The sequence below is a fragment of the Periophthalmus magnuspinnatus genome, chromosome 18 (assembly GCF_009829125.3).
Source record: "Periophthalmus magnuspinnatus isolate fPerMag1 chromosome 18, fPerMag1.2.pri, whole genome shotgun sequence".
In the NCBI taxonomy this organism is placed as follows: domain Eukaryota; kingdom Metazoa; phylum Chordata; class Actinopteri; order Gobiiformes; family Gobiidae; genus Periophthalmus; species Periophthalmus magnuspinnatus.
In genome coordinates this window covers 13,695,758-13,709,660 of record NC_047143.1, presented here as the reverse complement: position 1 = coordinate 13,709,660, position 13,903 = coordinate 13,695,758, and the positions used below count along the sequence as shown (strand labels likewise).

At 41.7% G+C, this 13,903-nt stretch overlaps 1 protein-coding gene across 1 annotated transcript in view; it reads left to right on the top strand.

Annotated features, from left to right (window-relative positions):
• The window catches only part of plcb3 (phospholipase C, beta 3 (phosphatidylinositol-specific)), a 272,787-nt gene that overhangs the window by 249,541 nt on the left and 9,343 nt on the right, over positions 1-13,903 (top strand). The window contains exons 25-31 of the mRNA XM_033983597.2: positions 512-644; positions 1,621-1,662; positions 1,760-1,869; positions 2,449-2,558; positions 3,397-3,556; positions 6,697-6,773; positions 10,710-10,799. Of these exons, the coding sequence (XP_033839488.1) occupies positions 512-644; positions 1,621-1,662; positions 1,760-1,869; positions 2,449-2,558; positions 3,397-3,556; positions 6,697-6,773; positions 10,710-10,799 (722 nt within the window). The remainder of the gene's footprint in view (positions 1-511; positions 645-1,620; positions 1,663-1,759; positions 1,870-2,448; positions 2,559-3,396; positions 3,557-6,696; positions 6,774-10,709; positions 10,800-13,903) is intronic.

Genomic DNA, 13,903 nt, shown 5'->3' with positions numbered 1-13,903 from the left:
GTCTAAAATGTAGAAAGTAGAAATTATATATATAATATATATGAAGCAAGATATATGGAACTGTAGCAAAAATGTTTTTATATTCATATCTTCAAAGTAGCCACCCTTTGCTTCATTTACAGTGCTGCATTGGTCCTCAATGATTGTCATGTTGACGTCTCGTGAAATGGCTTTCACTTCACAGCTGTGCTATGTCAGGTTCAAGAAATGCCAATTGTCAAAAGTAGTGATCAAAGCAAATGGTGGCTGTTTTCAAAAATCTAAAACATGTTTTGAGTTATTTTGAGTTAATTTTTAGTTTAATACATTCCATATGTGTCAATCATAATTTTGATGCCTTCAGTGAGGCAGTGAGAATATACAGTGTAAATAGTCATGGAAATAAAGAAGAACTATAAATGAAAAAGTGTCGGAACGTTTGATTGGTAGTGTATATAGCAGAAGAAAGTATATGCCTTCTTTAATATAGATCTATAGAATCTAAGTGATTCACTCACCTCTCTCTGTTTAGCTTCTCCCTAACCTGCCCAAAGGAGGAGAGCTCACCAAAGTCAACGATACCAACCTGGCCTTCCCATGTCCCAGTGCCAACCCTGCCCCCAGCCCCTGGATTGACTACTCAGAAAACTTTGCACCTGCCACGGGTAACTATGAATGTTTACACCTAAATGCACATTAGCACACCTTTGCAGCAATAATATTCATTTTGACCTATACTCAAGGATGTTAGTTTGTTTGAAATTTTCTGAACTATTTTTTGACACAATTGTGATTTCATTTATTACTTGTTCTGCCACTCACCGGGAGGCAGTCTATTTGATAATTGGTTGTTCTCATAATTTCAGGGCAGTGGCCAATATATGACTTTGGGAGATTCACTGTTTTTGAAAGAAAATTCCAAAGTTATGATTCACAATTGCTGAATCTTATCATTATCTGTTTGGGATTGACTCTACAAACTTGCCATATTAAAGGGCCTATATTATGCACATTTTTATCTGTTACAGATAGTATATTCTCATCAAAAACATACCTGGAATTGTGCCAAATTGTGTGTTCTTCTTGCACCTTGTGATGTCATCAAGTTGTAATAGAGGAGGTGCTCCACTGTGTTTTAAATTCAAAAAGAAGCATTTTGCAACCCTGGAATTGCTAAACCTTGAAGGTACATCTATTGTTTTAGCTTCATTGTAAGTTCTTCAATTTTCGGTGCACCAGAGGATATTGTTGACTTTCTGTGGCAACCTCAAACTAACATCTTCAGGTTTTTGTTGTGTATTGTAGAGTAAAGCAATTCAATTGAGGCTAAAAAAATTCTGTTAACCTTAAAACTACCAGTAAGTGACATCACAAGGAGCAAAACATTTTCAGCTTTGGAGATGTAGACAGTCTAATAATGCAGGATTACTCCAACGTGATGATGTGAATGCAACCATCACCATTCTAATTCACTTGACATTAGAACAGCACTTTATCTTGCTATTACTCATTTTGTCACAAGCCCAAACCCCTGTCCTGTACTGGGGACAATATGGCTTCCCAGTGTCATGTTGGCTTATAGCTTTGTTCCATTCACAAATCTGTCCTATCACGCATTGTCCTGTCTGCTTGTGTGTTTAGCCCCCAGTCCAAAGGAGGACCTCATAGCCACTGTTCTGGGAGGTAAGCCATCTCTGCTCCCCATCGTAGGACTGTGCATCTGCATATTCTTTATTGGACTTAAAACTGTCATATTAATAGTTGTGAAACATTCTCCCAGATGTTCCAGTCATGTCCATAGAGGAGCTCAAACTGCAGAAAAACTATTTAAAACTTCTCAAGAAACACAGCAGTGAACTCAAAGAACTGCGCAAGAAACACATGAAAAAGGTTGGAAGTTGATTTTAGGCTGTAATATATAAAAGGCACATAGACAGTATATATAAATGGACATACTTAATCTGCTAGCTGCTGCTTTTCAAATAGGAAGTGAGCATGGGTGCCCTTCCGACTCCATTGACTTTGGCTCTAATTCTCTTTTTGTTGAAAACCGTCATCTCTCTCTGTAACTGCTGCTGCCTGGCTCATCATTTTGGACTTAAAATGATCGTATTAACCCGTTCATGATTTGTATGCTGTTTTTATTTCTCTATTTTGTCCGTAAATCAAGATGTGAAGATTCATAACAGACAAATCAGGTTTGGTTGTTAGGGTTGCTAGACACCCACTCCCTGCCAAACCAGCGGTGCAAGCAGGAAGTAACATTACCTTGAACACACTTGCTTCTGATTGGCTTTTTGTTTGCTATCATACTCATGGTTGGAATTCCAAATATGGAACCTCAATTTGCCCCTGCAACTGTTGTGACATCACACTCCCTTAGTCCATTTCTTTATACAGTCTATGGCCAACACAGTGCATAAAGATCTGAGTGATGAATAAGTCTTATGAATGCAAGTATGCTTGTAGGTGTTAAACTTAAACAAAGAGCAGAAGAGCCGGAGCTGTAAGCTGCAGTTGGACACTCAGAGGAGGCGCAGTCAGATGGAGAAGAACCTCAAACGCAGCATCAAGAAGAAGTAAGAGCCAAACCAGGCTTCCACCTTCCAGGCCCACATGCATACGGCTCACGTGCACACAGGCTGACGTGCACACAGGTCCACATGCATACATTCTCCATACTTTATTCTTTCTTTTTTTTGGATAGATGGATAGACAGATGCACCTTTAATGGTAGAGTATATAGCCTCCACTCTCACCTTTACCTTTAAAAAAGGTACTACAATCACAAGTGAACCTTGGTACCGGTCCCTTAACCTGCAGGACCCATACAAGCTTTTTGTCATTCTTAGTATATGGACAGGCCATGCCTCATGTGAAAGCTCAGAACCACCGGAATTCACTCACTGAGCTGCAGAGGCTATGGCAACCCAAATGAGAGTCATATGACTTTCATTGTGCTTTCTTATTGAATCATTGTCTTGAGAACCAAAACATCAAATTATAACAAATAACTTTGCCATCATGTCCATTATTATTTAAATTAGGATTAAATCAACATACAAATGTTACCTTGTTCCTGGGGTCTCAGATAGGTAATTATGAAATTTGAAATACAAATTCAACATACCCTCCCTTTATTTATTTTTATTGCATTACCTTTTATTTTGTTCTTTGGTGTTCATACGGGTTCGAATAGGTCCCAGGAGAGATCACAGAACTACTGAAACGTGTGAATTATGTATAAAACCTCTTCAGGCATGTTTAGTGAGGGAACAATATTAAAACATGGTAGAAAGCTCAGAAAATCTATTTTGTATAATACCCCTCTTTAAAGTCAGGTATGGATGAATAAAGTTTGTCGAGGTCTAAAGTCCAAATTGTAAAGCTAAATTGTGCTAACTGTGTGTGTTGCAGTGAGCCCTATGACCCCATCCAACAGGAGCTGTCGGCCCTGGACCATGAGATTGCCAAACAGACAGTACAGTTGAAGGAGTGGCAGATGAATGAGCTGCTACAGCTGAGGAGAGAGCTACATGTGATGGAGAGAAAGAGGCAGGAAGCCCATCTGGTGGAGGTCTGATGGAGCTGCATCACCCACACAAATCCATAGGCCCTTTCCCAACCAAATTTATCCTCCCTTTTCTAGGGGTGTCGATACTGAAACTTTAGTTGGATTGAGTATCGGTTCCATGATATTGGTTAAGCCAGGTTGGTCCTTTAATTGGATGCAATAAGACCTATTTACAGGCTGATTTTCGTCTGGAATATCTAATAATGTTTGAACAGTTTTTTCTGTAATTATTTGAAGGATAAATAACAGTTACGTGACACAATTAGAGTCACTTGTGCAATAAATTAACTTTATTGCACAATCTTTTAAGAAATAAGTGCCATTTTCTGTCCCGACACTGGTATCTGTTCATAGTGTGTATCGAGAGATACTTAAAGTCAAAGTGCTGACATCAATATTGGAACTTAAAAGGCTGTCAAGTCTTCACTGAAAGCTCCTTTACAGCTGAGTGGAGGTTCCTACATTAGAGCTCTCAGATCATTGGGAGAGACACGCCTCACAACTGATGCAAAGATCGAAGTTTGATCATTTGATATAACTTGATCAGCGTGACCATGCCGACATGCACTTGGCATAGCAGCTCTTAATGCCCAAAAAGTGCAAATACAACTGTGGATTTGATAAAAATCGAGTAAGGCTTTGAATAATAAATACAGGTACAAGGAATGTTAAAATATGTAAATAGCATTTAAAATCATGCAATGCACAAACTTGTTCCATAATGATGGTGACATCATGGACAGGCATTATACAATTGGGCTTATTAAATTAGTTGGTCCCAGGGCAAAATGGTAGTAAATTTATGTGCATTTTAAGTGCAGATCTACAAAAGCATTTTAAGTGCAGATCCACAAATGCAAAAAAGGGAACTACAAAATCATGTGCGTCAAACACATTCATCTTTCATTAAAGATCTTCTATTATGTCAAATTTACTCATGTGAGCTTTAACTGATGTTGTAATGGTGTTACCTTGTCAAAAACATACCTGGGATTGTGTTTTGTTTCATTCACACATGTTTGAGAAACCCTTTATTTTACTTTAGTCTGTCTATATCTCCAAAGCTCAAAATGCTCTTGTCCACCTTGCGATGCCATGAAGTGGCAGTTTTCAAGTTAAAAGCTAACTTTTAATTTTTATTAAGTAGAGATAGGCAATTTCAGGATTGAAATCATCCAAATGATTCTAGTGAAGGTGTATGGAGTTTAAAAACACAGTGGAGTACTTCCTGTATTACCACATGACATCACAGGGTGGAACAGAGCACAGCCTAAATGTGCAGGATTTGTGTAGTGTGTAATGTGTGAATGAAACAAAGCACAACTCCAGGCATGGTTTTGATGAGGATGCACTATTCTAACAGACAGAAAATTAATAGAAATAAAAAAATAGAAAATTAAGTAATATGGGTCCTTGAAAGAGTTTTCCTGTTTGCGCTTTCATTTCTAACAATCCACATGGTTTTTAAATGAAGACGTCTGTGCTTCTAAATAAACGTGAAACTCAACTCATGTGATGCATTTTGCATGGCAAGCTGACAAGTCTGCTCCAATGCTGACTTGATGTGAAGGAGCTTCTTCTCGCCAACAGAGATCACCTTGTGATGTGGTAATACAGGAAGTGCTACACTGTGCTTTTAAATTCTATACACCTTCACTAGAATCATTTGGATATTTTCAGCCATGAAATTGACAATCTCTACTGAACAAAATGTAAGAGATAGTTGTTAAGTTGCAAACTAACTTCATGACATCACAAGGTAGAATAGAGCATTTGGAGCTTTAAAGATCTATACAGTGTTATAATAAAGGGTTACTCAAACATGTGAATGAAACAAAACAAGTCTGGTAGGGATCATTGTAATATCATTTCCGGTATCTGTACTGGCTGGTATCAATACAGCTCTCTGAAATTGGTACTGTCGTAATGGCAGGTGCGGACCACGGAGTGCAGACTCGGGGCAAGTTCAGTGTTTATTTACAGTTTGTGCAGAAATAGTCAATAGTTCATTAATCATGCACGGGGAGCGGGGAGCGGGAGGCAGACCAGACGGGCGTTGTGCAGAGTGGGAACGGGAAAGCCAGGAACAGAACGAGAACAGAACGAGGACAGAACCGGGACGAGACCAGGGCAAGCCGAGCAGGAGTAGTCCAGAGCGGGCACAGAGACAGCCAGGGCCGGAGCACGACAGGACCAGGAACGGGACCGCAGAGGACCGAGCAGGAGTAATCCAGAGAGCGGGAGCCAGGGCAGGAGACGAGAAGCAAGCCAGAGACCAAGACAGGACAGGAGGCGAAGGCAAGGGGTGGACTGTACCGGAGCTGGAGCGCAGAGTCAAGAGCAGGAATGAGCGGGAGAGCAGGAATCTGAGGAGTAGCAAAAATCCGGTAAGAGGCAAGCAGGCGGGCAACAAAATACAAAACTGAGCTGGAACATTCACGTTAAACACGCGGACGGTCTGGCTCCGAGTGTCTTCTGCCGAGCCCTCATATACTCGACAGCAGGTAGTGATGATTGCGCTAATGCGCTCCAGGTGCGCACGGGAGGAGTAGGAACTCCGCCCAGCTCCGGATTCAGACAGGTAGGGGAGGGGGAGAGCACACAGGGAGACAGAAAATGCAGGCATCATGACAGGTACCGAACAATTCCGATACATGCTGCCGATAATTAATAGGGATATTTTTATGCTCCCCCACTCTCTGTGTGCTCTTTATGAACTCAGTCAAAATGGAAATAGAAGGGTATATCGTATTATGTTTACAGAGACATATAACTAATTATTTAATATCACAGATAAATAAATGTTGTTGTTATTTTTACATAAGTGAAAAGCTGTGATCATCACTTAAGATAAATTTGTGGGCCTCCCTATAGATTTTAAAAGCTAAATATCAGTACTTCCACGGTACTGCCACAGGCCTGATATCAGTATCGACCCTATCAGCCCATGCTTAAACTCTGAGTATGTGTATGAGGTAACAACATTTTAACATGTGCAAAATTGACTCTTGTGAACTTTTATCCATTATAGGACATTTAATGTGGTGGTTCCTTTATGGCAACACACAAAATGAGGATTAGTGGTTCGGAAAAGGGCCCTAGGCTTCCATATGTTATACTGATCCCTCTGTCCTCTGCATCAGGCCTTTCAGAAGCTCAAGGAGACTGCCAAAGATTGCCAAGCCACCCAGCTCAAGAGGCTCAAGGAGATGTGTGAGAAGTGAGTTATGCCTGCTGTTTGAATCTTTGTTTACTAGGGCTCTGTAATCCCTAATTGAGGTAGGAGCCATTGCAAAAGAAAATTGTATTCTGTCAACTGGACAAAAAATGTTCTGATTGTGCATACGTTTGGCCACTCATCCAACCAGCTTCTTCATTTCTGCAAGACATTGCCTTATATCAATTAATCTGAATAATCGTGACTAGCCGACTATTAAATGGGAGGCATTTTATGTCTATGGGGTATTAACTACTAACACTTAAGATATTTAGATCACCATCATGTTACCTTTTATTATTTCAACATTTTTATATTTGCTGAAAACAACATATTAAGCGTCACTTTCATTTTTGACGCTCTGAGTACAGTCTCCCTTTGCTCTCCATGCTAAGTCACTCCCCTTCAGGGCACTATCACAACACAGCCAGCGTCCATCCTGCTAAGGCATCAGGTTTGTCAAGTTGCTGTGTACAGTTTTGTGTAATGCTTTTGTATATTTATGAAGAATTATCGTGTGGGAGCGTGGGCTGAGCATAGTACAGAATCTTACAGCTAACCATAAATAGGGTTCGAACAGGGCCTTGAAGAGATCACATGACATCTAAAATTTCTTCAGGGATGTTATCTACCATTATGACATGGTAGAAAGCTAAAAATAAATAAATAAATTAAAAAATTGGTTTTGCAGAACACCCCCTCTTTAAAGTAATCGATTTTTGATCATCTTTATCATCATTTGGACTATATAGACTAATAGTCAAACCAAAATACCTTTTATAAATTTGGTATTTATTATAACAGTGGCATGATTAAATCTAAATGTTAAGAGTATACAATTGCGATCTTCATCAATAATAAACTCTATTTCTAAATATTTCCCATCTAGAAGCCTATATTCAAATTTTATTTTCTTAAAAACATATTTACAAAATCTCAAGGTATAGTAGAAACAATTCTTTGACTATTTGATTGCTAAAATAATTAGTTGCAGCCCTGTTGTTAACACCCGGTGTATACTGACTTCAAGTGCGGTGCAGTTCAGGACTTGCGCGGGTCCAGCCAGACCTAGAAAGTCATCAAAATAAATGTACCCTGCCACACTGTCCTCGGCGGGGTGTGAGTGTGGGTTCGGGTGTGGGTTTGGGTGAGGTCTGCAGAAAGAATTCTATTTTTCCTGGACACCACAGTGGTCAGCTGCGGTTTTCAGGTCTTTATGCCCTGGCTCAATGAAACCACGCGCGCAGCAAGACGTGAGTGCCGTAAAGCTGAGCGCAAGTGGAAAGATAATAAATTGGAGGTGAATTATCAAATACTCAAATGCAGCTGGAAAAACTATCAGCGTGTTGTTAAAGCTGAAAAGACTAAGTTTTTATCTGAACTCGTTTTAAGTAATTGCAGTCAACCCCGTGTTCTTTTTAAAACAATTGGTTCTGTTCTGAACCCTAATCCATCCACTACACTGGAGATGACGTGGGACACTTGTGAGAAATTCCTATCTTTTTTTAATAGTAAGGTTGAGGATATTAGAGCTAATTTATCTACTCTGTCTCTTTCTTCTAACCTCACCATAACAACTCAGTGCTCAAATGTTTTTAGTCAGTTTGAGCCTGTGTCTTTGTCTGTGCTTACAGGGATAGTGAATAAACTTAAACCATCCTCCTGTCCCACAGACCCAGTCCCACCTCGGTTCTTTAAAGAGGTTTGGGGAACTATTGGAAATGTTGTTAAAGAGATTGTTAACAGCAGTCTGTATTCTGGTGTTGTTCCTTCTTTTTGTAAAAAAGCTGTTGTTGAGCCTTTGATCAAAAAACCTGGTCTTGACCCTACAATTTTATCTAATTATCGACCAATTTCTAAACTCCCTTTAGTGTCGAAAATTTTAGAAAAAACTGTCATTGCACAGCTGCAGCCTTTCCTAGATGCAAGCGGAACTTTGGACACTTTCCAGTCAGGCTATAAAGCGTTTCACAGCACAGAGTCTGCACTTTTAAAGGTTTTAAATGACCTGCTTTTAATGACAGACTCTGGTAATTCTGCCATTTTAGTGCTTTTAGACCTGACTGCAGCTTTTGACACAGTTGACCACTCAACTCTTTTAAACCGTCTTGAATATTGTGTGGGTGTCAGGGGGACTGCCCTGGACTGGTTTAGGTCGTACCTAACAGGGCGGTCCTTCACAGTCAGGCTGGGGGACTCTACCTCATCCTTCACCCCACTTGTGAGCGGAGTCCCCCAAGGTTCAATTCTGGGGCCTATTCTTTTTGCACTTTATCTTCTCCCGCTTGCGGACATTTTTAAAAGACATGGCCTTTTATATCATTTTTACGCAGATGATTGCCAGATTTATTTACCAATTTCTAAAAAAGACTACTGCTCCCTGACACCCCTACTCGACTGTCTATGTGACGTCAAGGCTTGGTTGGCCCAAAACTTTTTAAAATTGAATGAAGCAAAGACCGAGGTTATACTGTTTGGCTCTGGCAGTACCCCCACGGATGTGGGACCTCTTCAAAATTATGTGCGTCCCACAGTCACCAACCTTGGCGTCACCATAGACAGCGATTTTAAATTTGACAAGCATATTAATGGCGTTTTAAAATCTAGTTTTTATCATCTGCGGCTTTTATCCAAAGTCAAACCATTTTTATCTTTTAAACTTTTTGAACAAGTCGTGCACGCTTTTATTTCTTCGCGCCTGGACTACTGCAATGCACTTTATTCTGGCATTTCGCAAAACTCGCTTTACCGACTGCAGTTAGTCCAAAACTCTGCTGCACGACTTTTAACAGGAACCAAAAAACACGATCATATCTCACCAATTCTTGCGTCTTTGCACTGGCTTCCTGTTAATTTTAGAGTTGATTTTAAGATTTTATTGTTTGTTTTTAAAGCTTTGAATGGTCTGGCCCCAGATTACATCTCGGACCTCATCAAAATTTACATCCCGGTGCGCGCTCTGAGGTCTGAGGGCCAGCTCCAGCTCGTGGTCCCTAAGACCAGACTTAAAACCAGAGGGGACAGGGCCTTTTCTGTGGTTGGACCTAAACTGTGGAACGCCCTGCCCCCCCACGTTCAAACAGCTCCCACTGTAGAGTGTTTTAAGTCTCGTCTTAAGACCCACTTTTATGCTCTGGCTTTTAACACCGCGTGAGTTGTGTGGTCCTCTGTGTTTTTCTTTTCTTTTATTTCTTTTATTTATTTTTATGTGTTTTATTGATTTTATTGATTTTATTTTTTTTATGTCACTTTGTCTCTGTGCAGCACTTTGGAAACAATTTGTTTATGAAATGTGCTATATAAATAAAGTGGATTGGATTGGATTTATGTATCATCATTATATGTCATCACGTGAACCCATATGAAACCGTGTTGCTTTGGTCAAATACGCGCCATAGTTGTCGTAGTTGGTGTTCAAAATACCCCCTTTGCAGTTAGTATAAAGTAGGGGTTACAGATGCTACCGTGCAGGCTAAACACCTTTGGTTGATTAATTGTCAGTAGAGTCTTAGTTTGTTTTCACACTTGTTAGTGTAATCTGTGGACCAACCCCAGTGTGCTCTAGATTTAGTTCTGTTTACTCCACTTTTTTTTTTTTCTTTGTCACTTGCACTATACATCATTCACCATGAATGAACACCATGAGCCACATGAGAGCCATCAGCTAATCGCCAAACCCATTCATACAAATGTATATGTATATATATTTGAGTGTTTTTTTACCCAATTCCAAGCACTTTTATTGTGACAAAGGACTGCATAGGTTGGCACGAGGTTTCACACTTTCACACTGCACTTGCCCCCACTGAGAGGGAAGCCACTCCGAGACTACGAATGCTCTTTTATGTTGACCTAACTAGTGGCAGTGTGAAAATTATTCAACCAAATGATGTATTATTTACTTAGTTTTTACATTGTAGTCCTGTAATGTGTCCTCAGGGAGAAAAAGGAGCTGCAGAAGATGTTGGACAGGAAGCGTCAGAACAGCATCAGTGAGGCCAGGAGCCGAGACAAGGACAAGGCTGAAGCGTGAGTGTGTGAGGAGAGGGCGAGGGTGGGTTGAGGAGGGGGTGTGAGGAGACAGACGGGTGAGGAGCAGTGTTGGGTTTAAATTAGTAGCCAAGTACTTTCTTACTGTAATATGTTATGAAGGCATGTAGTAGTGTAATTCATTACTGTGAAAATACTTGAGACAAGCGGCTGTAGCAGTGTGGTGGAGATGTCATCCACTTCTGTTGCTGGTTAGGCCCGAGCCCCTACAGGGCGTAGGGCCTATTGCTTCCGCAACGATGAGTGCGAAGCACTCATCCTTGCAGACTGTCTTCACTTCGTGGCAGCACCGCGACCTTGCACAGACTCCTGTGTCCTAGCAACCCATGCCGTAGGCATGGGTTTTCATATTTGTTGTTGCTAGCATGTCAGCCCATTGACTCGATGTTGACGCTGACATGCGTTAACAGGAGTCAATAGGAGGAGTCGTCCCCCATCGCCCCCTGCACAGACTCCTGTGTCCTAGCAATGTCCCATGCCTACGGCATGGGACATGCATATTTGTTCTTGCTAGCATGTCAGCGTCAACATTGAGTCAATGGGCGAAGCCCATTGACTCAATGGGCGTAGGGCCTATTGCTTCCGCAACGATGAGTGCGAAGCACTCATCGTTGCAGACTGTCTTCACGAAGTTACGCTGACATGCGTCAACAGGAGTGAATAGCAGGAGTCGTCCCCCCCTGCACAGACTCCTGTATCCCAGCAACCCATGCCGTAGGCATGGGACATGCATATTTGTTCTTGCTAGCATGTCAGCGTCAACATTGAGTCAATGGGCGAAGCCCATTGACTCAATGTTGATGCTGACGCAGCGCGAAGCGCTTATGTCCCCAAACACACTCCTGACATCGATCCCTATCCAAGCCTCCATGCCGCAGGCATGGGCCATACTTGTTACTGCTAAAATGAATGGAAGTCAATGGGAGGTCGATGGCGGACCCCGACGTCATGGCGAATGACGAGCGCTATTGACCCCACGGTGACGTGGGGAAGGTCCAGAGCTTTCAAAAAACGTATAATATGTGTTTCTAATGTTATCGGATATATTGTTTTTGCTAAAAATATTATTATTTTTATTTTTTTTTTTTTTTAGGCCCGAGCCCCTACAGGGCGTAGGGCCTATTGCTTCCGCAACGATGAGTGCTTCGCACTCATCGTTGCAGACTGTCTTCACTTCGTGGCAGCACCGCGACCTTGCACAGACTCCTGTGTCCTAGCAACCCATGCCGTAGGCATGGGTTTGCATATTTGTTGTTGCTAGCATGTCAGCGTCAACATCGAGTCAATGGGCTTCATGCGTTAACAGGAGTCAATAGGAGGAGTCGTCCCCCATCGCCCCCTGCACAGACTCCTGTGTCCTAGCAACCCATGCCGTAGGCATGGGACATACATATTTGTTTTTGCTAGCATGTCAGCGTCAACATTGAGTCAATGGGCGAAGCCCATTGACTCAATGTTGACGCTGACGCAGCGCGAAGCGCTCATGTCACCAAACACACTCCTGGCATCGAGCCCTATCCAAGCCCCCATGCCGCAGGCATGGGCCATACTTGTTACTGCTAAAATGAATGGAAGTCAATGGGAGGTCAATGGCGGACCCCGACGTCATGGCGAATGACGAGCGCGTTAGCGCTCGTCATTCGCCATTGACCCCACGGTGACGTGGGGAAGGTCCAGAGCTTTCAAAAAACGTATAATATGTGTTTCTAATGTTATCGGATATATTGTTTTTGCTAAAAATATTATTTTTTTTTTTTTTTTTTTTTTTTTTTTTTATTCTTCTGCTCTTTGAGCAGTAATTTGACCCCCTGAACATATTCAAAAACTCACCAAATTTTGCCCAAAATTCAGGTCTGCCGAAAAATTTATTTTTTTATGTGGTGCATCATTGGGCATAAAAAAATGGCGCGACAGCGCCCCCTGCAAAAGTCAAAATACATTGTGTCAATGGGAGACGTCGCGACGTCAACTTTGCCGTAGAGCCACGAAATTCAGTACACGCATTCTTCAAGTGATGCCAAACAAAAAATGTTATAATGGCCACGCCCTCTGACGCACCGGAAGTCGGCCATCTTGGATTGAAAATTCCAAAATGCCGAGTCAGCGTTTTCGCTGACCTCGCATTTTCGTCAACTCCTCTGAAGGCGCTTCACCTGCAGGGCTGAAATTCACTGTACATCATCTAGACAAGTGGGGCATCAAAAGTTATCCAATTTATGATGATCCCTTTCAAGGTTTCCGTGCGGCGAAGCCGCAAAATTCCATCAGAATTTTTGCAATTTTCAAAAGTCTAAATTTGCTCCCGTTTGCACATGCAAAGCCCGATTTTGCTCAAATTCGAATCAGTTGTAAAACTTTCGGGCCTAAAGCTACTCATTATCACAGAAACTAAATTGGCGCGATAGCGCCCCCTACAGAACATCTAATACATTTGTATGGAGGACCGAAAATTTAGTTTTGCCAAATGTTACCAAAGTTGACACAAAATTCCATTGGGTCATCCCAATCAATAAAGTCAATCAGACCTATGTCGTCTTTTGCACCGTGTTGCCATGGCGATGCGCCAAACTGCCAATGTTATCCTAATGGGAAACCTCCAAATTTTTCCCATTCATGGGAAAAATATTAGTTTCATGGAATAATGTGAAATTTGGCACCATGACTCGTCATGTCATCCTGATCAAAAAAGTCAATCAGCCCCAAGTCATATTTTTCACTGGGTTGCCATGGCGATGCGCAAAAGCGCCCATGTTATCCTAATGGGAAAATTTCCAAATTTTCGTACATTTCAAAGTCTTATAACGACTTATTTTCGTCATCGACGAACATAAAATTTGGCACAGTGATTCTTCAGGTCGTCCCCATCAAAAAAGTCTGGAGGGCCAAGTTTGTATTTTGTTCGGTGTTGCCATGGCGATGCCTGGAAAACCCATGTTGTTGCATTTTGTGCATCAGCACAAATTGACTTGTTTGGTGACAAGTGCAGCCCAAAGCCGCAATAAAAAAGGGACAAGCGGCGCGTTAGCGCCATCCACAGGGAGTGCGGGGTCGGCCGAGTGCGAAGCACGGCCCGCGAGGGCAGT